General features: G+C 37.3%; 1 protein-coding gene across 3 annotated transcripts; it reads right to left on the bottom strand.

The window, feature by feature from the left end:
- Positions 1-1,489: 1,489 nt before the first annotated feature.
- On the bottom strand, positions 1,490-23,343 carry si:zfos-943e10.1 (GRAM domain-containing protein 2B). 3 transcript variants are annotated; one of them, XM_022669874.2, is made up of 12 exons: positions 23,156-23,343; positions 8,800-8,952; positions 8,594-8,654; positions 8,393-8,465; positions 7,842-7,945; positions 7,494-7,592; positions 6,099-6,236; positions 5,882-5,978; positions 5,686-5,766; positions 4,961-5,060; positions 4,557-4,664; positions 1,490-4,325 (listed from the first exon to the last, which is right to left on the bottom strand). In XM_022669874.2, exons 1-12 carry the CDS (start codon positions 23,245-23,247, stop codon positions 4,310-4,312), a joined length of 1,122 nt encoding a protein of 373 aa, XP_022525595.2. In that variant the 5' UTR covers positions 23,248-23,343; the 3' UTR covers positions 1,490-4,309. The 3 variants fall into 3 exon arrangements, with proteins under 3 accessions (XP_022525595.2, XP_007246235.2, XP_007246236.2); XM_007246173.4 differs by lacking the exon at positions 23,156-23,343 and adding an exon at positions 15,845-16,055; XM_007246174.4 differs by lacking the exon at positions 23,156-23,343 and adding an exon at positions 10,228-10,541.
- Between the last annotated feature and the right edge of the window lie 474 nt (positions 23,344-23,817).

The raw sequence follows: 23,817 nt of genomic DNA, 5'->3' as shown, positions 1-23,817 counted from the left end.
TAATATTAACCCTTACAGACATTACATGCCAGTGTTGGAAGAAGAATAATATAATAATAATAATAATAATAATAATAATAATAATACCTATGCCTAATAATAATTATGCTGTTTTCTGTCTACAATGCACACAAAGGAAGACTCTAATATTATTGTATAAAATCTTATCTATATTATTAAAACTAACTGTAACTGTTTTTTTTTTAATGTCTATTGGATTGGAAGCCTGTGCTTAACATTTTTATTTTATTATTTTTGTTATTGACCTTTTTGTTCACAAGCCCTCCCTAAACTCTAAAAAAAATGTTTATTACTTACAATTAGTAAAAATGAGCCCTCTTAATATGCTTTTTTGGCTCTAGTGCTCTTCTTTTTTTTTGTGCAGTGGGCGGGGCTGAGCTATTGTTTCATTGGCTTATTAACTCTTTCTTTGCCTCCTTTATAGTCTAATCTGATTAAAAACAGGTCTCAGTCAGTATTATGTGAAACAAAACACACAATACAGTAATGATGATTTAGAAAAGACCCTTACTTAAGGTGTCCACTACTTTCTTCTACCAGTTCAGTTTTTAATGGGAGTCTACAGCACCAGCTACAACCCTAACTTACTTAAGACTTCTTATCTTATTAACTTAAGATCTTATTCTTACAGAATACATAGTAGCTTTCATTTATTTATAAACTAGGACTGTATCATCTTTTATATTGTATATATCTTGACTGTATCATCTTCTAATTGATGTTATTTATTATTATTATTTTATTGACCCTCATTATCACTACTACTATTTTTCCAACTGATAAGCAGTGTTCCTTCAGGAATACTTTTTATGCCACTGTTGAATGTCGGGTTATATTAAAAAGCTAATGTGCATCATCACCTTGTCAAAAGCTAAAAAAGATTGAACCAATAATCACATTTTTAGTGTAATTTTATTTGAAATTAAATACCATCATATGGTTAAAAAAAGGAAATAGTTTGAAGCTCTACTTACACACTTAAAAATAAAGATGCTATAATGGGTAATTTTCATGCTGCCAAAAAAGAACCTTTTTTGTAAAAGAATTGTTGTGTGTGTGTGTGTGTGTGAGAAAAACCATTTGAAGTGATAAAGAAAGTCAATGTAAAGATTCTTCACCAACTAGAACATACTTCATAGATACATCTCTTATACAAACAATAGTGGTTCTTCTAATCTACAGTAACCATTTGTAGCACCTTTATTTTTTGGAGTGCACCTGAAAAAAATAACTACTGGTAGTAAAACCAGTGAAAGATGGATCATTCTATGCTGTATAGCTCATAGCTCACTTTTTCTTTTTTAGTTTTGGCCTTTAGGAGGCGCACTGATTGCAGTGACTGAGTCCTCACTTCTTGCTGAGCTGAGCTGTTGCGTGATAGCAAATAATCTCACACCTGCTGAACCAACAAACCATATTTACTCTCAAAGTACGTGTCACTGATTAAAACTCACACACGCCACCAATGTGTACTTCTCCCCATCATTTGATTTATTCAGGGTCAAAGCCTGTCTCACAGAGACCACTTTGAATTACACAGAATACAATAAATAGATTGAGGGGGACTCTTTGAAAGACAAAAAAAATCAATACAAAATATTATTTACAACACTTGAATAGTGCAAAATACAGAGAAATGATACACCGTGTTTTTTTTTGGAGTCTTGCATTGTGGTTATTTGAGGGAATTAAGATTATGAATATAACTGAAGAAGGTGCTCCGTTGCTTAAGTTCAGTGTTTCTGTGTGAAACAGTACAGGATATATATATATATATGTTTTATTATTTGGAGACGCCTTGATGGAGCACTTTCACATTACCCAGAAAAAATAAATAAATTCCATCATTTTTGAATCAGGAAATTATTTAGGAAATGAGCTGAAGAATGTGAAATGGTGGGTTCGTCAGCATGCAACTGCTTCACTCGGTACATACAAATACAGATCTTTACCCAGGTGATACACACAGGAACAGATATTGGCAAACCAATGCATGTAAAGAGCCCCAAACGTTGAACGTTTAAACTTTTGAAATAGAAAATGAGCAGCACAAGAATCAAGAACACAAACTCCGAAAGCATCTCAAAGAGGGTCCCTGGCCACAATTAGGACCATGTACTGCCAAGTTGTGTGCAGTCTAGTGGCTTATAAAAAAATCAAGCCCAAGTTGAGCTGAAATGGGTGAAGTAGCAGGGCCCAACAAGTACAATGTGCAATAGGTGAGGTCCACAGGTTTTTGTGTCATTGTGAGATGCTTTAGAAGATCATGCTCATAAACTCTCAGCCCTGAGTAAAAAAGGCTTTGTAGCACCATCTAATACTCCAGAAATGAATAACAGTTGACCTACTCATGCCCCGCCCTAAAATGTGAACTAAAAGCTAGAGATATACTTGCTGTTAAGTACGAGTTCGTAGTACAACACATGATCCAACCGTTTGGTGGGTTTGGTTGTGCACACCTTTAGAAATGAATGCAATACACACACATTGTAAGGTATGCACAAAAAAAATCTAGGGGCAGTGCAGCACTCAGCAGCAGCATCAACATGGCCAAAGGTTTTGAAGAATGGCTTCCCAATCCTGTAAGGTGTCGTTGCCCCTGTAGCAAGTGCAGGCCTCTATTTATATGTGTCAGCAAGTATGTAAACCTTTAACGTTTTTGTTGTCCAAAATCTGTTCAAATAAATATTATTTTAATTATAATTATTATAACTGTTTCTCGTTAGATTCAACAAGATTTCTGCCAGCATTCTGTGAAGCTTGCAATACTTTCTATACAAAAAAAAAAAAAAACACATTTGTGGGCAGAGCTTAAATAGGCCAGTACCTCAGACCTGCCCTCATGTCCTCACTGGACAGTAAAACTCTTTTCATACAGTTTCTTCATCCAGGGGTCCATCAGTTCTGGTCCTGAAGGTCTAGACTCCAGATCAGATAAGCTACTAAGAATTACTGCACCTAATAACTCAACTCAAGCACAGATATGACTTATAGCCAATCTCCTCTGGACTTTAACCCTTCAGCACTGGAACAGACAACCCCTCCTTCATACATTAAAGTGCACTGATTCACTTTCAGGATTACAAGACACTCGGTTTTACACACATTCTCCATTACGACCGTACACGCTCACAAACACTCACAAAAACAAATTATCCATGCATATTTTGGACCATGACATTTTTTTTTCCGTTCGGTTATTGAAATGTGACTCAAGTGTCTTTGTTCATATGTTACTTTGGGGTCTTTCAGTACCTCCGCAATAGACCTGCTTTTTCCGGTTGGTACCGACATGCAAGCACTAAATCTGAAAATGTCCCAGTCGCAGGGCTGCACAGACAGCCGATTCAATGTCTCTGGGTGTATATTAGACATCATCAGTTCTTTTGCAGCTGTTATTATAGTTTTTCTTTTTATATAGTTCTAAGTCTGATTAGAAATAGGCATCTTCAACGTGTCCAACTACTTTGACCGAACAAGACCAAAGTATAAAAGACATAAAAAAAAAACTAAACAAAAGAAAATAGAACTACAAAATTCTTCTCAAAAACCTGATCGTAAGATTCTTTTTTGTGCATAGATGCATACATCAAGTAATAGAAAGAGTATAAAGGGTTTGCCACCAAGCGATGATCATTAAAAAAATAAAAAAGATATCTTCATTTTTTTTAATCACGCCAAAGCTAGGAGTAATACCGCAACCCTTTGATTTGAAATAAAAGAAAAAGAGAGAGAAAAATCATCTTCGCGAGAGGAGCGTAAGTGATTGCTGTGCTAATCAAGATCTTGATCAAGGAAATCTAGGCAGAAGGAGTGATAATATTTGATGAATGGCAGAAATTGAAAGAAATAGTGGCAGAGCAGAAGAACTGTAGAATTTGAAAGGTGTAGAAGTGGAATCCATTACGAATACATTACTTTAAGGAACAGAGTACACTGATGTTCAGCAGCTGAAGAACCGTTCGGCCCAGCCCAGTCCGCTTCCGTGCGTTCGCACATCCGCTGGTTCAGCCGGGGTGAAAGTACAGCAGCAGTCAGACTCACGCTGAGGTCTGATTCACACTGGAGCCCTTTGGTTTCTCATCTATTTCTTGGAACACAACAGTGAGAGCCCACAACTAAACAGGCCTGCCTTTCAAAGCACTTTGAGGTCGACTGGGATTTCAGATATTTTGAAATGTAGACTTCAGAGCTGATGATCTTTGTTTGTTTTTTTTGGTACATCGGCAGGAACCACCTTTCCTCCTCAGGGTCATCAGACAACACATCTCTCCTTTCATCTGCTTGGTTATGTGTCTTTGTACCTGTGAGAGAGGGCGAGAGAGGATTTCACTTAATATCAAATTTCACTGCGATTAGATTCAATACAATTATTTAAGTACTTTTATTGGAAATATTATAAATAAAACACACTAGCACAAAATCCACAATCCACAAATATACATCATAAATCAGCTTTGAAAATTTTTGATTCTAATAATGAATATTATTCCATTTATGAGTGAGTGTTTATGAATAACCACATGGCAGCTTACCCGCTATGTAGAGTGAATTCAGGCAGAGCTCCTAAAGAGGTCAGCTGCTCCTCCAGAGCCACAATGCGCAGGCCGATGTAGCCAGAGGACAACAGTAGCAGCACCACCCTGTTAACACAAACAAGGTTTAATATTACATAGCTGCATATACAAGTTTCCAACACAATCTCACACACATACAATATATGAACAAAGGACCAGGCATTCCATTCTAAATCCATAGGCCTTAATATGGAGGCGGTCCCCCCTCCTTTTGCAGCTCCAACAGCAGGTGCTTGATTTTATACAAACACATACAGTACATGCACATTATCACTAAGATTTAAATCTAATAGATAATTTACAGAAAGGTATATATGGTGCATTTATATATGGTTTTGTGTGCGTGTGTGTGTAAAACTTACAGCATTAAGTAGATGAGCAGGAGTGTGTTGAGGTTGGTGGCTTCTCTCTGAATGAGGACAGATCTGGCCCTGTCAGTCACGCTCCACACCCATGACGCTCCTGTACACACACACAGACACACAAAGTTCATATGAGCTATTGCAAAGATCTATAATAAGGCAATTTTAATGTGCACATATACAGCTCTGGAAAAAAAATAAGAAAGCACTTAAAAAGGATGAGTTTCTTTGATTTTACATAATTGAAAACCTCTGGAATATTATCAAGAGGAAGATGGATGATCACAAGTCATCAAACCAAACTGAACTGCTTGAATTTTTGCACCAGTGGCATAAAGTTATCCAAAAGCAGTGTGTAAGACTGGTGGAGGAGAACATGAGAACACGCCAAAATGCATGAAACTGTGATTAAAAACCAATGTTATTCCACCAAATATTGATTTTTGCTTTTTTAACGCTTTATGAATATGAACGTGTTTTCTTTGCATTATTTGAGGTCTGAAAGCTCTGCATCTTATTTTCTGCAAATAAATGCTCTAAATGACAATATTTTTATTTGGAATTTGGGAGAAATGTTGTACTTAGTTTATAGAATAAAACAACAATTTTATTTTACTCAAACATTTACCTATAAATAGCAAAATCAGAGAAACTGATTTAGAAACTGAAGTGGTCTCTTAATTTTTTTCAGAGCTGCATTTATATATATTTTGTGCGTGTTGTACCTGAGTACTCCTCTGTAGAACTTTCATCTTGTTCTCGGTGAGGAACCCTCAATGTGGGAGGACTTCCATTCAACAGTGTACCTGTGAGACACAAATATTCTTTATTCAAGCATTCAAAAACACCCTATTCCTCAGCAACTCTAACACCACAAGGCTTAGAAATATAAGACATATGCCTTTCCCTTTTTTTTCTCACCTTTGTTAAGTCTGGTAGGAGGGGGCTGAAGCAGGAGGCCAGAATCTGCTCCATCCAGCTCTTCATAGGCATCGGTTAAGCTAGACTGGCTTGAGTTCTGCACACAAATACACACATAGGTGTTAATCCCCTGCTAGAATGTACGGTATGACCTTATATTTGACCTTATGACCATATAAAATCAGTGAAAAGTCAATATGAACGCAAAGACACTCACCACCAGCTTGCTGTGATCGAAGCTGTTCTCTGCAGAGGAGAAGAGCGGACTACTGTTGGCGCTGGCCTCCAGCTGGGGGCAGATGGAGCGCAGCAGCTTGTAGCAGCCCTCGCGGTTCCGCAAAGACACAAACAGATACTGCAACGGAAACACAGCCACAGTTTAGGAGCTAGGCCCTTCATAGCACTTGTGTGACATAATAACAGTCATTCACTGAAGGTTCATTTCAAACAACACTATTTATAAGCATTTGTGGGACTGACATAGTAATTTCATGGCTGCTTCATTGTACACTCTTTCCTTTTTTTTAGCTAAATAAAAGAGCTGCAAGATTTACAGTAGTCTGCAGAAGCTTCAGGCTTATGCACATTGTTGATTATTTCAGCGATTAAAATTTGCAGGACATCTTTAAATACTAAGGCCCTACAGGACCACCACAGTGCTGTCGTAATATTTGAGTAGTAGGTAATTTATTCCCAACATTGCAATGAAACTGGCAATGACACAGCAGTGCTGCTGGAGTTTTTAAACAGTGAGTTGTTCACTCACTGTCAGAAATGTACAGAAGCTCATCTGTTGCTGCACATTTTGTGTTGGTTACTCTGTAATTCATCACACAGCAGGACGCTGCCCACAGCAGGACGCTGCCCACAGGATCCAGCTGTTGGCTGGATACTTCTAGTGGGTAGAGTATTCAGTCCAGCAGAGACAGTAAGACGTTTAAAAACTCAAGCAGCACTGCTGCATCTGATACACTTGTACAAGTGCAACACACACTACTAACTAGGGCTGCAACAATTAGTCAATATTATTTAAATTTGTTGAATACAAATTTCATTACCTAATTGTTGATTAATAACAGTACTGGTAAATGGCGACCACACACAGTTTACACTCAACTTAGTTTGTGTCTCCAAAAGTGTCGAAACACAACAGTTTACATAATTACTCACTAAATATCAGTACTTTCCTTGTTTAAACAATATCTAGACTTTTAAATGCCTTTTTATGTAAATCTCATGTTCAGCTGTTTCTAATGTTTTTAAGAGACAGAGGACAGAAATAATCATTGACTAATCGACGAATCGACTAATCCAAAAAATAATTATCAGATTTGTTGACTACCAAAATAATCATTCATTGCAGCACTACTACTTACTAACACACCACCACCATGCCACCAGCGTCACTGCAGTTAAGTGTTGAAACAAGAAGGTAGTCATAATATCCTCATATGACTATGCATACTGACTGTTCATCTTAACATCATAATATTGGCTGTTCTATATTACTAGGATGTGACTGATTTATAATCAAATCACAATGTGCTCTGAGTATTCAGAGCTGTGTGTGTGTGTGTGTGTGTTAAGTGTGAGACAGATTAATGAGACTCACCTTCTCTCCCACGCTAGTGCGGATGGACAGGGCGTTTGGCACCAGCAGGGCTGTGTTCTGCTTCTTCAATACATGGACATTAGATACAGGTATCACCACCTATGAGAAACACATCCAATTCAATTATTAATTCAACTGCATGTTATTTAATACATGATACACACAATTCATACTATCATACCTATATACGATCAATTACTGCTGAATTACTAAGTGATTCAATCAGTGGCTTTTACTGATTCAGTTCAGTCAGTCAACAGCTTTATTGTTTGACTCAAAGATTGTGTCTTTGCTCGTGACTTTGCGTGTTATGATCCCAAAGGTCAGCTGAGGGTTTTTTTTAATTACCTTGGTGGCCTTGAGGAGCACAGAGGAGTGAAAACACACATTATTCTCCGTGATGTAGAGACGGCCGTGGTAAGGCACCTCTCTCTGCAGGGCACAGATGTAGGCTGGAAAGACACACACACACACACATACACACACTCGGTTACAAAAGCCTTACACAGCACAGCGCTTCCAAGATCAGTGTGACGCTGCAGTATTTTTACAGCCTCTCTGACAGCTGCAGCTGCCCCGCCCCCACTACACAGCCACTGCTTTACCTGCACTATTGTTTAAAAGCTTCGGGCAATTAAGTGAAAGGTCAGTACGAACTCTGCAAACAAATAAAAAAAAAGAAGAAAAAAAAAATCCTTCTGGCAATCCTACTCCTTCCAACATTATCTGCTCAACATTAACAAAACAGTGCCCACAGTATGCATTCAGGAGGCGGGTAATGTAAACGTTGTATAACACACAACCACGTAAAAGATTTAAATACAAAAGATATTGCATTTACTGCGGTAAGCGTAAACCCTGCATTGGGATGTAGCTCTTTAATCTATATGATCTCTCACCATGTAGCAAGTCTTCGCTCTCCGGGATGTCGGGAAAGAGTTTGTGGAATGTTTTGTTGTGCTTGATGAAGCTCTGTGGAGAAAAAAGAAAGTGAAATTAGAAGAGCACTGAGGTTCTAAATTAATCTTTAAAGCTCTTAAGTTCCTTAAGGCACACCCAGGCTCTTATTTTAGCATTAAAATTAAAGCACAAAAACTTACACTGTTTGAATTGATGCTGTCATTTCTTTCCAGAGGCCTGTCTCCTCCTATTGTGAGAGACCTAAAGTAAGAAATGAAAAAAAAAGTTTTTTATTCAACCAGAAGCAACCATATAGCTTCTGGACAAGTTACTGTATCTCAAAATACAGTGAATATAAATGAATAAATAAATGTCTCTGAGTAAGAGAAATGGATGGAGGTTGTACCTTGGCAGGGCCGGCCTGCTCAAGCTCTTGCTCTGGTGCTGGAGCTCCAGCTGCTCTTCCTCCAGGCTGAAGGCCTTCCTGGGCTCAAGCTTCTTCTTTATTGACTTCCCCTTCTTCGTTTTGGCAGGAAGGGTCCCAGTCTCTGGCTGATAGCTGGAAACAGAGATGAGGCAAGTCATCAGTCAGTCATACGTCGTATAACAGTCTTACAATCAGTCTTATAGTAAATTATAGAGACAGCAGCTGCATGCACTGTTTAATCCATCCATCTGTTCATAAAAAGGAGAGGCACATTTTATTCATCAGACCTAATGTCTCAGAGTGCATAACTTCAGGTTCAGTTCCGCTCAACTATATGCAAATTAACAGTCATGCAGAGCAGCAACAACCAATCAGAAGACAAGTTTTCACATTCCCTTTGGTCACGATTTGCTGTTTTCACTAAATGAAGCTAATGGCATTTTCGCCACAGGCAAAGCAACCCAGCCGTGAGCAATGCAATCTTTCGCTCTCGTTTCCAAAGTGCAATTATACTTGTATTATTCAGGTCAGTATTTTAACAGAACGAAAAAGAGGAAATACAGTTTGTTTGTTAAAAGCAGCACCAGATTCTGAGTAAGTTAACATGTATCATTCATGGTTGTGACAACCAGTTCTTTAATGGGTGCAAAACTTTAACCTTACATCTTTTTAACTTTAAGTCTTTAAAGACGGGCTCTACACCTAGTGAAGGAAGTTTTTTTTTTTTTCGAGTAATAGCCTCAGTAAATAGTAATGCTTCCATATCTATTAAATAATTTCTAAGAACTCATAGAATGTTCTAACTAAGAGCATTTTTTCAGAATTATATTTTTGTTTGAATGTGAGATTGAGTTTATTATGGTTAAACAATACAATACAGTTTATTGTTATACTCCTACTCCTCCTGGAGGTGGTATCCATTTAGCTGCTCCAACAGGTCACAGTAATTTCCACCACAAGCAATGCCTGCTATTCTTGTCCGTAACTGGAACACTGTTTCATAATCCCACACACTCAGAACAGATCAGCCAGAGATGGGTAAAGATAACTGATGCTTATTTTCCTGTCATTCAAACTGTTCCATCTTGGCCTATTCTCTCGATGACACACAGTCAGGTGAGAGATGAGCTCAGAATGACTGAAAATGTTCCGCACCTTATCTTGGAAAAGCTTCCATCCTATCCTACAGATCTTTTATTACCTGTTTAACTTCCTTTAAGCTTTATCTTATCTCAGAATCAAGGTTATATATCAACATATCAAGGTTCTGATCTCTGATAAGGAGCGTGGCTACTTAAGAGGACATCTAAAACAATAAAACATGTAATAATCAACACAATTAAAATCCAGTCTAGTCCAGTCCAGAAGCTGCTCTCCACAGGTGTAGAATTAGGACTAACTTCTTACCTGTACACATGATTCTCAAATCTCCTGGATAATCTCAAACTCAGAGATCTATTCATAGCACGTTGCTTAATCCTTCACAGAGTAACAAACAATCAAACAAACAAAGCAGCTGGCTTCACGCCATCACTCGCGCTCCAATAATTCACAGCCACAGCTTTCATAACATCCTCAGAACAACAAAACAAGTTCCGGCCAGGTCCAGAAAAATGTTATTAGGGGATAAAAGTGAAAAATAACCCCTCTCCGAAAAGCTTGTGTCAATCTTCCCCTTGCGCCGCAGAGTGAAAGCGGTTTCTTCACCGCACAGATTCTTGAAAGAGGTGGGCCCTGTTTCCGAAAAAGGTGTGACGTTGTGTGGTGTGATGTATTGGAATGCCTCTAACAAATGCACACAATACGCCGTGCGCAAGCACACAGGTGAGGGCTTGCTCAAATCAGCCCCGCCCAGCCAGCCCTCCTACATTTCCTATAACTAGGAAGATTGACATTTACAGGATCTCAAATAATGTTATGAGAAGGAGCGTGAAAAGCTCTCAGTTTCATCAGTTTCAGTACTGTTCAAATATTTAAAAATATAATAAAAATAAATTAATAATGGTATATAAAGATTTTTTTTCTTGTATTAAAAGACAGTTTAGTATACAGCACCTGAGCTCACTTTTATTTACAATTACTTAATTCAATGGCTAAAACATTTTACTTAGTAAAAGTTACATCGTAGTCTAAATAAAAATATAAGAGGATTAATAAGTTATTTTTTTGAAAGATAATTGAATATAAAGTATAATATACTTAATGTTGTTCAAGCTAAATGCATATAAACTATAAGAATTCTACTGCAACAATACTTAAGTACAATAGAAACCACATTATATATATACAGCAATGAAATCTATTTACTACAATGTGCACTGCTAACACACTGTTTACCTTTAATAAATTCTGCTGTTAAGTCTACAAATTGATTTTGGCATAAGTAAGCAGTAAATTAATTAGTCCGGGAGTATTAATTATCTTCAGAGTATTTAATTTCATCTCAATTTTTAAAGTTTAAAAAAAAAAACGGTGCTAAAAACACAATTTCAACTATTCTTCTATTTTATAAGGAACTCTTTAGCTTTAGACAATTTAATCCTCCTGTAATGCTGAACTGTAGGAAAGAAAAGTGATATTCCCAGGTCACTGACCTGTGTTTTATCATGTTTAACAATCCCAAAGCAGATAAAAAGATAATTTATAGTCTCCATAAGCATTAACATTAGGTTAATGTGTAAGGTTAGTTCAAGATTCATGCTCTAAAAATGATTAAAAATATATGTTCCCTGAGTTATTTAATTTGAAACAGATCAATTTGACCTGCAGCACATGAGGAGGTTTAAGAATTGTATAAAGTATACTATAATCTTTCATGCTCAATTATTTCCCATTCACAGAATGTATACAGCACTGGGGAAATCAGTGTAAAGAGTACAGACAGACTGATGGTTATATCTGTGCTTCTGGGAGGACTCTGACTAATGACAGACCTGCTCAACCCTCAGAACCGCCTGAGGAGAAAAATGAGAGAGAGAGCAAGACAGAGAGAGAGAAGGAGTGAAAATTCACTTCCTGTGCATCCTCTTCCTGCTGCCTTGTGGAAGACAGTGAGAGCGTGGAATGGACTGTCTGTGTTGACATCATTAACCCATAAATCTACCATGATCTACCACTGGACTGCAGCTGAAATCACACCTCATCCAAAGGAGCAACACAGATTTGTTATATGTATGTGTACAGTAATGTATGTGGCATGTTTTTATTTCAACTCCTAAAAAGGAAACTCTGCAGGTGATGCAGTAAAATATGCCTTAAAATATTTGCATTTAATTAATTTCACTACATTTCTACTCTAAAGAAGTTACATTTTCACGTAAAGTTAAATAGGAGCTTTTTTCTTTTTTCTTTCCCTCCTCCAGCTGATGGCCACAGCCATAGTCTGTTATTTAACTGTGTGGGCGCCTGGGCCGAGTCCAGCCACAGCAGACTGCAAGGCTAGCGTCACCCTTCCTCCACTGACGTGGAATATCTCTGCGTAAGACTTTAGTAAGAACAAAGAAGGTGCTAGTGTCATCATTAAGTGTGATTCTGATGAATCATTATTTGGATAAATTGCTGTACTTGTGTCCTACTTCAGAGGGTGGACTGTGAGCCTTAGGCTAGTCTTTAGTAAAGCCCTATAGCCAAATGAGGCTGCCCACAGCTGCTTTCATGACTGACGAAAAGACACAAGAAAAGTAGGTCTTGGCCTCAGGTGGGATGAAATGGTGGGTGAGCAACTCATTAGTTGACTATGGTTCAGTTAGGCTATGTGCTGAACCTCATGAAACTGACACAAAGAAAAAAAATCTAAAATAAAAAATAAGTAAATAAATGTACACATACATATACATATATCATGGTTCATACACTTTTTAACCAATGGGTTTGCATGATTTTTCAGGACTTTTTCATTTCTTCAAGGCAAATTATAAACCATGACCATATAATATTTAAAACATCAGTGCAGACATGGACAATAAACCCAAAAATCAACTTAAACTATAATGATAAAAAACATTTCTTTAAGCATATAGACACTATCTTTAATAATAAAATGTGTGTCAGATCCTGAGAGCTCCATGGTGTAAGTCTATATTACTGAACTAACTCTGAGCTAATGTATTTTTTTATCTCCAAATAGCTTTTCTCACTCGAAAAATGGAAACACATTTGTAGAAGGCAAATTTCCATGACTACCAAAAATTTCTGGGTATTTTTATTTTTCCAAAACTTTTTTTTCAACATCATTCTTGGTGTAAAAGTTTCCTTTCCTCTATGGCTGTTATATGATCCCTTATTCAAATGGTGGTGCTGTCTATGGAGAAGCAGGGATCAGATTACTCCACTTCCATTGGCGCATTCAAATGAGCGTGAGATCAGGCCATGAATGTTTTCTCTGAAATACATTCCGGAAAGCAGAAAGTAATCACACAAATGCATATTTCATTACTGTACCGGACAGCATGCACTTAATGTACTGTACGTACTGCTAACACGGTGTGCTCCTCAAAAAAAGACCAAATCATCTTAGCAGAAAGTTCTGTTCTATTGAGAGGTTTAGTATCTTGACTTTATCAGAAGTGAGAGTGAAAGTCTGTTGTTGTGGTTACCAGAAGGAACAAATAGCATGACCACATCAGAAAACTGACTGTTAACCAGAAACGTGATGGCACACTGTCAAAATGGCTTCATGTTACTAAGAAAGTTCAAGCCCTTTTACACTTTGCTTAAAAATAAAATAGAACAAAAAACAATAAAAGCCCTGAAGCTCATCTCATGAAAATCATCTGATGTAATATTATACTGCATGAAAAAAGCACCAAATGGTTATCAAATGGCACTCAAACTGACCTCATTCAGATTTTGATCAGCAGTACTTGAGCTGGCAAGCAAGAAGACTGCATTAAACATCCTGAGAATGTGTAAGAAGTTTTGACCTCATTTAGTAATATTGTCAGTACACCATTTAAAATCTGAATCTTTAAAATGTACCAAAAAATGTTGGCAATGATAATAAATAGTAGAGATACACAAACTTTGTGGGATCCAATACCATTGTTACATTATTAAACATTACCATGTCAGCAAAACACAGCAACCGGCCTCAATTGGGCTCGAGCAGGTTATCAGATTTTAACTGTTTTTCTGAGCTGGATATTCACTGATTGATGAGTTGGTGACAGGCAGAAGACACCAATCTCTTTAGATAGGATTAGACAAGTTTTTTATCGTTGTTTGACATGCATCACATCTGTAGGTTATTTTGAACCTGATTTTTAAGACCTAGAATACCAACATAGCAACGTAGCAAGCAGCCAACAGTGTGGGCATCATGTTCAGTTAAAGGATGAGATATTAGATTAAGATAACATTGTTGATATCCGGACAGAAATGTAATACTAATACCAGATTTATGCGTACCTATTAAACAGAAGCAAGACAACTAGAGAACCATCTACATGGTTCTACAGGATTCTACGTATCACCAAAAAGAGGTTTCACCATTGTTACAATTTAGACAAATAAACCTAAATAAAATCTTCAGGCTTACTGTGTATAATAAAATGCCACAAAACAAGGAATAAACAATGCCTCTACTTGTGCAAGGAATGTTATTGACGGACTGCAGTACTTTTCACACTTTCGCCATCACATCCCGTTCTAGCACAGCGTAGGAAGTAATTAATCACCCAGAGAAGCACCCAGAAAATCCTTGCCTTGATCTGCCAGGCTCCTTTTCCACAGCAAGGCCTTCGCTGAACTCTGAGCCATTTAAAAACTGAACAATGCTCGTAAGCACCCTTGTTGTTTCATAATTGGGATTAGAGTCCAACATGTTAACAATAAAAGCTGGATTATTAATCTACTGACCAAGGCCGAGACTGCAAAACAAGCAAACTTGCAAAAGATTTACCTGGATGACCCAATAAAAAAAACCTATGCAACAAGCAAGTCAAGCCTGGACTGAGTCAAAGGGGATTGATTGCAGGTGAATGCACAAACAAGGAAGTCCATCATAAATTAGCGTTTTATATGGAAGGCCTTGAACTTTCATCACACTTTGCACATTTACAGTGTCCTAGAAACAGAAGAGGTCAGCTTTTTTTGTAGATCTGAGAAACAGAAAGTTTCAAATGCAGACAGTACGCAAAAGATACACATCGAGAAGATATTTGAGAACAGGGATTCTTACCCAACCCTAGTCCTGGAAGACCTACTTTTCAACACAGTTTAGTGATTTCCTGTTCTAACACCACTGTTAATCCAGGAAGGTTTGTTATTTAGCTAACTGGCTGGATCAGGTTTGTTGGGAGCAGAGTAAACACCAAAATGGACCAGGATTAGAACCGATGCTTCAGAATATATTGAAAAAAAAAGCACTCAAAAGCTCACTTCTTTGGACAAGCAAACATGCTTTATAGCCTTACGCAGGATAAAAAATATATCTTCTTTTTTTGTATTAAGCATTTCAAGGATTTCACCAGTGCTTAAAGAACACTGACCCAACTGTACATGTCATTACAGAGAGTCTGAAACAAAACTGGTGAATTAAATGACATGCAAACTGGGTCACTGTACTACGCACTATGTACTATAGTGCTATGTGTCGTATTGACCAAAATGCAAATATATATATATATATATATATATATATATATATATATATATATACAAGATGTATATTTTTGCCATATTGTTCAGTCCTAAACTTGTTGTTTATTTGAGTAATTCGTTGGATCAGGTAGGTTGGGAGCAGAGTAAACACTTTTTTTCCTTGATAATATACTTTGTATATATTTTATATTCTTAGAAAAACACATGCTCTTACTTTTTACTACTAAAGAACTTTTATAATCTAGTTCAAAGGTAAAAAGCTTGGGTCCTATGAAACACAGCTACTCCAAAACCACACTATTGAGTCAGGACTTGCAACACCTGGCATGTAACAGCTGTTACTGCTTCCTAGTCCCTGTGAAAAACCAACACGACTACTTGTGAAAAGCAAACGAACAGCCACACCAAAAAAGCACTCCCCTACCTCTCCACTTCCTCGTCCGCCACAGCATCTGCTGTCTCCACGGGGCTGGAGATCTTCTCGTTCTCCATGACGGACAGAGCTCACGACTTCTCTTGCTTCTCTAGACTCAAGGAATGGCTCGACCTCTTACCAGCCAGCAGGAACTCTGCCGGGTCTAAAGGTCTCTTTTTACAGCGGTTGCTCGCACACAAACAAAGCTGTGGCGTTTGAACGGTGAGCACCAAGTGAGCCAAAGAAGAGAATAACGAGAGAGAAAAGATCTCCACCGTCTTGCACTGCCCCGCTGGTGTTTCCTTGGAAACAAGCAGTCTGTGTAAGGATCTGTGGGAGGTGGAAAGTAAAGCAGTAGCATTGCTCTTTCTTATTTAAATGTCATCAAAGCAATGGCAGGGAATGTAAAGTACACACAAGTGGAACAATAGGAACCCCTTACAAAGGGTATTGTGATATTGGTTCAGTCTTTGTTGAGTCTTGAAAGAAAGCAAGATGAACTTAGAATGGGCCATGAAAGCTGGAAGGTATTGATTGATTAATGAAAGGATGCACTGAATATTTGGCAACCAAAAATGTTTAGCTGGAATGCTGCAAAAAAAGTACTTGTTTAATCAGCTAGTATATATAGCTTGTAAGAACGCTCTAACAGAATCTTCTCGTGATCCCAGTAAGGTTGAAAATGTGGGCCACAGTGGCCGTCGCTTCTCCATTGATCCAGAGCCTACTTATCTATGTGATCCTAACGTCCAGCTGACGGGCAGACTGAGTCATCCAGTTAACGACACTTACTCCTCTTAAACTAGGTGTTACGTCAACCTGCCATTACCGCACGTTTCTTCAATGGAGGCACGTCAGCTCGTGACTGTCCCAGTCAGGCCAAAGGGCTGCTACCCACACGGCTTCACATCAACAGATGTGAGTAGAGGATTTAGAGGGTGTTGGAGGAATGGTGGAAAACTAGACCATTTAAGGGCGACATATTGACTAATCCACTGTTGGCACAATCCAGTCCAGCCAGTACCAATACCACAAGCACGATCACGTTTCTGTGACCATGCGGTCTCAAAAATGAAAGACACTTTTCTGAACTGATGTTATAAAAGAATGTATTTGGTTTATTAAATCAAAACAATAAAATGGACTGCTGCTTAAAAAAAACATTTTTTTAGCATGTGTGCCCAAAAAGAACATATATATATATTTATACCTGCACTACACGGTCACAATAAAAATATTTTTTGGATGATATACTGACCAATTAATAACTGTGATAAATGATATTAGTGTCATTTTAAGACCATTTATGCCACTGCTATAATGATAATATAATATATGATCTCACATTATAATGCAATTGTATCATTTCAAAGAGCAATGCATATTCAAACACTGGAACTTGAAAATATATTTTTGGAAACAAAACAAATATATTATGTACAAATATATTATTTATATATTTTTGAAAACTAAAACAAATCTTTAAAAAACACAATACTGATTCTTTTTTATATTAGAGCTAGTAACTAGTGTTTTTTTTTTTTTTTGCATTTTTGGCTGAATAATTTAGCGTTACACATTTCAGTTGAATTTTTGATTTTTTTCAGTGAATTTTTGATGTACCCCTGTAAAACATGACTTAAAACTTGCATTGTTTAAAAATCCACTTCTTTAAATGGCTGTAATTGCATTATTCTGTTTATTATATCACCAAAAAATTAGTTAAATAATTTGGTCTTAAAATAACACTGATATAATTTATTACTTCATATTTTTTCTGGTATAAAATAAAGTAAAAAGTTAACTTGATGCATTAAGCAACACAGTTATCGTCACAGGGCCTACGTGCCATAAAAGAGCCAAATATGGTGCAATGCTACAGAAGAGCCAGGATGTGTGTGTCAGTGTAAGGAACATTTGCAAAGGTAAAAAGACCTATACAGAATGTACCATATCTACACCAATTTCCCCACAGCTGCACCTTCAAGTTGAGTCTTTCAGTTCTGTTTTTAAGAGTGTAGTGCTGCATATTGTAATCATGTTCTCTCATAGGCTGTGTCCATTACCCTGCACTAAGACAGCATGTACCGTAATGAAGACAGACTGGCATAGAGATCATTTCATCAACAACAGATCCAATTCCAGAATTACATAATGAGGAGCGGTCTTCCGGAGAGAGTATTTACACCCTGATCCTTGATGGCTCTTACTGCCAGGACCACAAAACAGGACCCTGAGGAACATTGGTGTGGCAGCATTTAGTTTAGACCTAGAGTGTTTAATAAGAGATCATGTTCTGCAGTTAGGACGGAATATGTGAAGGGTACATCTCTGCCTGATCCGGTTTAAGAAACGCTTGATCTTTCCTGGGATCTGTAAGTGAGGAGGTGGCATAAAGAGCTCAGAGGTTGAGCCAGTCTCCTGCTTTGCAGGTGAATATGAATGTTGAATGAGTTGTGACCGGAGCAAGCAGTAAAATCAAGACAAAAAACAGCAAACCAGAGCAATATTCAGCATGCCTGTCACTGAAACAGTCCTTATTTTCATTTGAGTTTATGATATTTGCAGAGGAAAGCATAGCCTGGACTTCTTTTAATAAAGACAGGTCTGTATTCATGCTACTGAAGGTGAATGAAGGCCATAAAGTAAACTGAGAAACAACCGTTCTTTTATGAATACAAAAAAATAGTTTCCTCAGGTAAATGCTTGTTTTTTACTTGCTTACTAAACTAGTTTTTACATACTCTAGCAAAAATGTATTTATAGTTAGGTAATAATATGTAATTTAAATTTTAACAACACATTTAAGCATTAAATTGCTAATATTTTGATTGCATTGGTTTTATATAGAGTAATTAAAAGGTACTCAAAAGGTTCTTTGAGCTCCACAGGAGTAAGGAACATCTTTACTAATATACTTTTAAATATAAAAGGTGCCACAATATTATTTGAGTGATGCCACAGAACAACCTATTTTGATTGGTAGAAAAGATATGCACAAGTGGAAAGAACCTATCAACTAATGTACACTCACATAATAAAAAAAAGGCTTCTATGAAGAACAATTAGACTGGTACAAAACTTTCCATAGCATCATTAATCTGAACAGTACTTAAGGGTTATAGGGAAAAATGAGCCACCTTGGCTGAACCATTGTTTCTCAGGTACTCAAATGTGGTTCTTCTACACTATTGCTCATAAACCCACTTAATGTTCTAAAGAAAAATTAGCTACTTGGCTCATTCAGGGCGGATGTAGTGGGCGGAGCTGTAAGGCAGGAAAGTGGTCAGTTCAGACCAAACACCAATCGCTGAGGCCAAACAACAATGTGCCACTTGTGACAGAGGTCCTGCCCCTTCGCTAAAGGGACGTTTGTGCAAGTCATGTGGCGCGATGCATCACACCGGCTTCCGCCGACTGACTGTCTGCACAGAGGGGGGCTTTCTTCACACTGCCTGATAGGGTCAACAATGTGCTGCCTGGAATTCCCACCTGAGTCTCACATGATTCCCAGGGCATGTTCTAAACACAAAAACAACCACGGAAAAACACACGTATTAGTCAAAACCAGCTGTTGGAAAATACATACACCCATCAGCCATATCATTAAAACTACCTCAGAACATCTCCAAAAATCCAGCAGGTTGCTAATGTTGCTAGTATGCAGTGGCTATTACCTTCCAAAAATGTTTCAAAGATGGACAACCTGTAAACCTGCCACAGGGTCATGGCCACCCACAGCTCAATGATGCGAACCATGAAAGCCCCACCCATCAATTTACAGGACTTAAAGTATAGTTTGACATAGTTTTAAATTCATAAAAAAGACAAAGAATTTACACATTTTCAGACTAAAGCAGTTTATCCTTACTTATTGAAGCTATACTTAAATAAAGCAACATATAGAGCAGCCAAATGTGAAACAGAGATCACTTCCATATACCAATAATTGTTAAAGGCACAGTATCAAAAAAAATGCCAGAAATACTAAATGAAATTAACTTTATTGCAACAAGAATCAACAAAACCAGCAAAAAAAATCCAGTTTTGTTTTTTAACTGTCATTTCAAAACAATCACAAGCATCTCTTATTTGTCAATGCAGCCGAAACAAAAACTAATAAGAAGAAATTCACACAAAATGTCACCCAGCACAAAAACAAGGATATGGTTTTCTGGTATGTGGTTTCACAGTTCCCAGAAACTCCAGCACAGTGTGATGAAAGAAAACGAAACTATAAGAGTTTTAAATGTGTAGTTTACTGTTTCAGTGATTTTAGTATGCTTTATCCTGCACTGTATATAGATTACACAAAAAAAAAGCTTCTTGAACTTTTGCTCATCTTGGAGTTCCACACCCCGGGCAGAAATCGTTAGCACACTCTTGAGAAACACTCACCCTGATGTGACTACATGCTTTACAGTTATTTTGCTACATGATTTCACAGAGCTACAAACATCAAAAGCTGCTGTAACAAATCATATACACAATAATATTTGTTCCTTTCCACCTGGATGCATCTTTTGGGCATTGACCAGGCTGTACCACATCAAACCTCTGACAGATAGCAATCCAAACCAACGTATAGCCTTAGTTTGGTGCAGTTCTCACCTTGTAGTTGTGTGAAAACCCAACCCAAACCTAACAGCATATGGCACATACTTGCAACTGGGTTATTTATGTTTTACTTTCATAGTATTTACCTCATAATTATAGGTTTTAAGATTAATAACTGGTCTATCTGAACTGGTTTGAGGTGATGATAATAGCCATGTAATAATACTCATAGGCAGTAAATTGTGCATAAAAACTGCAAATGAGGTAGAATTAACACAACATTTTTTGAAAAATGAAATTTGAAAATTACATACAGCAAATATACACAGATATGAAAAGTTTTTCATGGTTTATAATTTTCACAAGAGACAGTAAAATCGAAATGAATTACCTAAAAAATGACAATAAATATTTTTAAATATTAATTTAGCGATACAGTACAGAAATCACTACACTATACAGTCATTGTAAAGTCTGTCGTCTTTTTCCAAGCACTAGGGCTTGTAATGTGACTCCATCTGGAATCCGCATGAGCTCAGACAAGCAGTAAAGACACCAGCACCTGGTATACCAGCTGCAGAAAAGGGACAAAAATAGAACCTAAACTACAACAAACACTGCAGAACCCAAGTACTGTACATAACCTGTGAGCTCATCTCTTTAACTGAAGGAATACCTGTCAATCTGACCTACTTGCAAGGTATTAATTAATTATGCAATGCAATCCAGCGCATGATGTAATTAGATTACAGGCTGATTGGGGACGTGGACATTTTTTAAACTGACAATAGAAAAAAACTTGGTGCATCAGTGTGAATAGCTAAATGGACAGCCCATTCACACTTAAACAACCGTCACACCAAATGGGAGCCCAATTCCATTCCAGGGATGTGTGATCAGACTAAGGAATTCACACCTTTAATCACTAAATTAGGTGATTTGTGATTCTTTGGCTCAAACCAAATGGCCTCTACTCATGGCCTGACTTAGCAAGACTTCCCATTATGGCCATATTTCTAAAATATGGATCCTTAACCAGATAACTAAAAACATTTATATGCATATGAATTTAATTTGAGGGGGCTCAAATTAATGGCTCCTCAACAAGCAGCACTGAACTCTTTTTAGTTAGCTTCTCACCTATTTTTAATCATGATCTACATTATCTTCCACTATTTTTTTAACCACCCGTGAGCTGCAGCATAAAATAAGAAAGGGAATGTGCCAAGCCTTAAAGTAGTCCCTTAAGTACCCAGGTGACAGATTACATCCGCAATCTGAGCCAAGAAGGAATTAAACAGACCATAATAAACACAATAAATACTACAACTCACCACAATTAAAGAATAGCCTACATTTTCCAATTTGACCTATATCAATACATTTGTAACCTGTAATACACCTACATTTATTTGTAACCACAACCCTAATGTAACTTAGTGGCTTTAAATCCCCAAAAACTCTATGAATAACGTTTTTAGAGCAACTTACCATATAAAAAGTATACATTTTGGATGCATCCTAAATCAATCCAACACTCCATAAAAAAATCTATATTTCAATTTCATCACAACAAGATATTACACTACTTTAAGAAAAATATATATATATATATATATATATATTGTTATATGCCCTTTATAGCTGTTATATCTACACTTCTACCTACAGTATTTAAAACTAGCTTACCCTGCTTTTGCTGTAACAGATAAACAAGTTAGCCAATGTTACAGGCAATAACTATACTGATTCTGTTCTTATTATTAACAATTGTAAAAAGATAAGTGCACAAAAACTCTGAATACACAGCAAAAGTCAGTGCTCATTACAAAAAAATATTAACTACAGTATTTTTAGATAAAAACATATATAATAAGCCCTTTAAAATAGCTAGTAATTATTACACTCCTATTTAATAGCTAAGTTACTAGCCATTTAAATCCAGCTTACCCTGATCCTTATCCTAGCTAACTAGCAATACAACATTACAGTATATTATAGATGCAATTGTACAATTGACATTAATAGCAATTGTGCAACATCAACAAATTAGCTTCCTTCCTTTCCAGTGAAATCCTGCTAGCTACTACTCCTAGCTTTCTCAAAACCATGACATCATCAGCATCTCAACTCCCTTTATCATTACGCTACATACTACTACATAAAAGCCCATGTCAAATTCACAACTAGCCATCAGTAGCTAGTTAGTATATTTAATAACATATTATTAGTTACCAAATACATGCTATAATAGCTACAGTATTATATTAAAGTATAGAACACACAGTATAATAGGGTTTTAGTCGCAGCCTAAATCAGGCCAAGACATTCACGTTAGCAAGATCCGTTCCAATCTCACCACAATTAAGTTACAATGAAATAGATAATACATTTCATGATATACACTCTATAACCGTGATATTTACATTCAAGCACTGGGTATTAAAATTTAGCTAATCCTAATTTGGCTAGGCTACTGTTTGTGATGGGTGAGTAGCGGTTAGCTAAGCTATAACGGAAAATGAGATGCCTTCCTTTGTAATTACGCTCCTAAAACACAAAATAAAACCAGCCATTTCCAACTTACGCACTTTGTTAAGCTTTACGTCGCTAAAACTACAACAATTTGAATTAAAAAGCGTTTAAAGAGTTAAAATGAGTTAAAATGTGCAGCGGAAGTGAATCAATGATGAGATCGTCCGCCGGTCCCCGGATAATTCCGTTAAACTAGGTTAGCGCTGTTAGCCGGTTAGCTTTACTCACCTCTCCTTCATTAAATGCTTTATTCTGAAGATCGCCTTTTCGTCGATTTTCCTTAAAAACGTCTTTAATCTCTCTCTCTTGTTTTCAAGCATTCTTCCTCCAGCCGGTGTCCGCTGTACACCTCCAAAACACAGCCCCTACCTACTCCAACCTCCCGGTTTATCTGACCGCTTCTTCCCCCTCCTCCCTCGTATGCTGATTAAAATGAGCCAAAATCGGACCAAGTCGCTTCGACCAATCAGAGGCAGCCTGCGGTTAGAAAAAAACGTCATGTCAGTACCGCCATCCAATCAGCTCATTTGGGCTCTCAAATTCAGGACCGCCCATTGCCTTATTTGGAGGAGGCACATGTTTCAGTGTTAAGAATGGGTTGTGGAGCCTTGAGAGGGAGGGGGTAAAATAGCAAGCCAGCTAAGCTACAGAATAGGCTGCTGCTGCTGTTGTATATTGTAGACTAGATTGCAGATCTGCTGACTAATAAATAATACGTCTATTTGTGTTGTTTTTTTTTTTCGCTCCACTCACATGCTTTCCTATCTCCAGGTCTTGTGGTTCACATGGTACATTTTATTATAGTGTGTGTGTGAGATAATGATCTCCCTTTGATGCAAAATTAAAAAAAAGTGGCCCTGAAGCTGCAAAATGACATCAGACCACAAGGA

The sequence above is a fragment of the Astyanax mexicanus genome, chromosome 16, assembly GCF_023375975.1.
Source record: "Astyanax mexicanus isolate ESR-SI-001 chromosome 16, AstMex3_surface, whole genome shotgun sequence".
Classification (NCBI taxonomy): Eukaryota; Metazoa; Chordata; class Actinopteri; order Characiformes; family Acestrorhamphidae; genus Astyanax; species Astyanax mexicanus.
This window is presented reverse-complemented; position numbering and strand designations above follow the sequence as displayed.

Excerpts from the sequence above, each read along its gene's own strand:
- si:zfos-943e10.1 (XM_022669874.2), bottom strand. The coding sequence starts at position 23,247 with ATGCTTGAAAACAAGAGAGAGAGATTAAAGACGTTTTTAAGGAAAATC. Across the intron at positions 7,946-8,392 it reads GAGCGAAGACTTGCTACATG|CCTACATCTGTGCCCTGCAG; the intron begins GTGAGAGATCAT and ends GTGTCTTTCCAG. Across the intron at positions 7,593-7,841 it reads TGCTCCTCAAGGCCACCAAG|GTGGTGATACCTGTATCTAA; the intron begins GTAATTAAAAAA and ends TGTTTCTCATAG.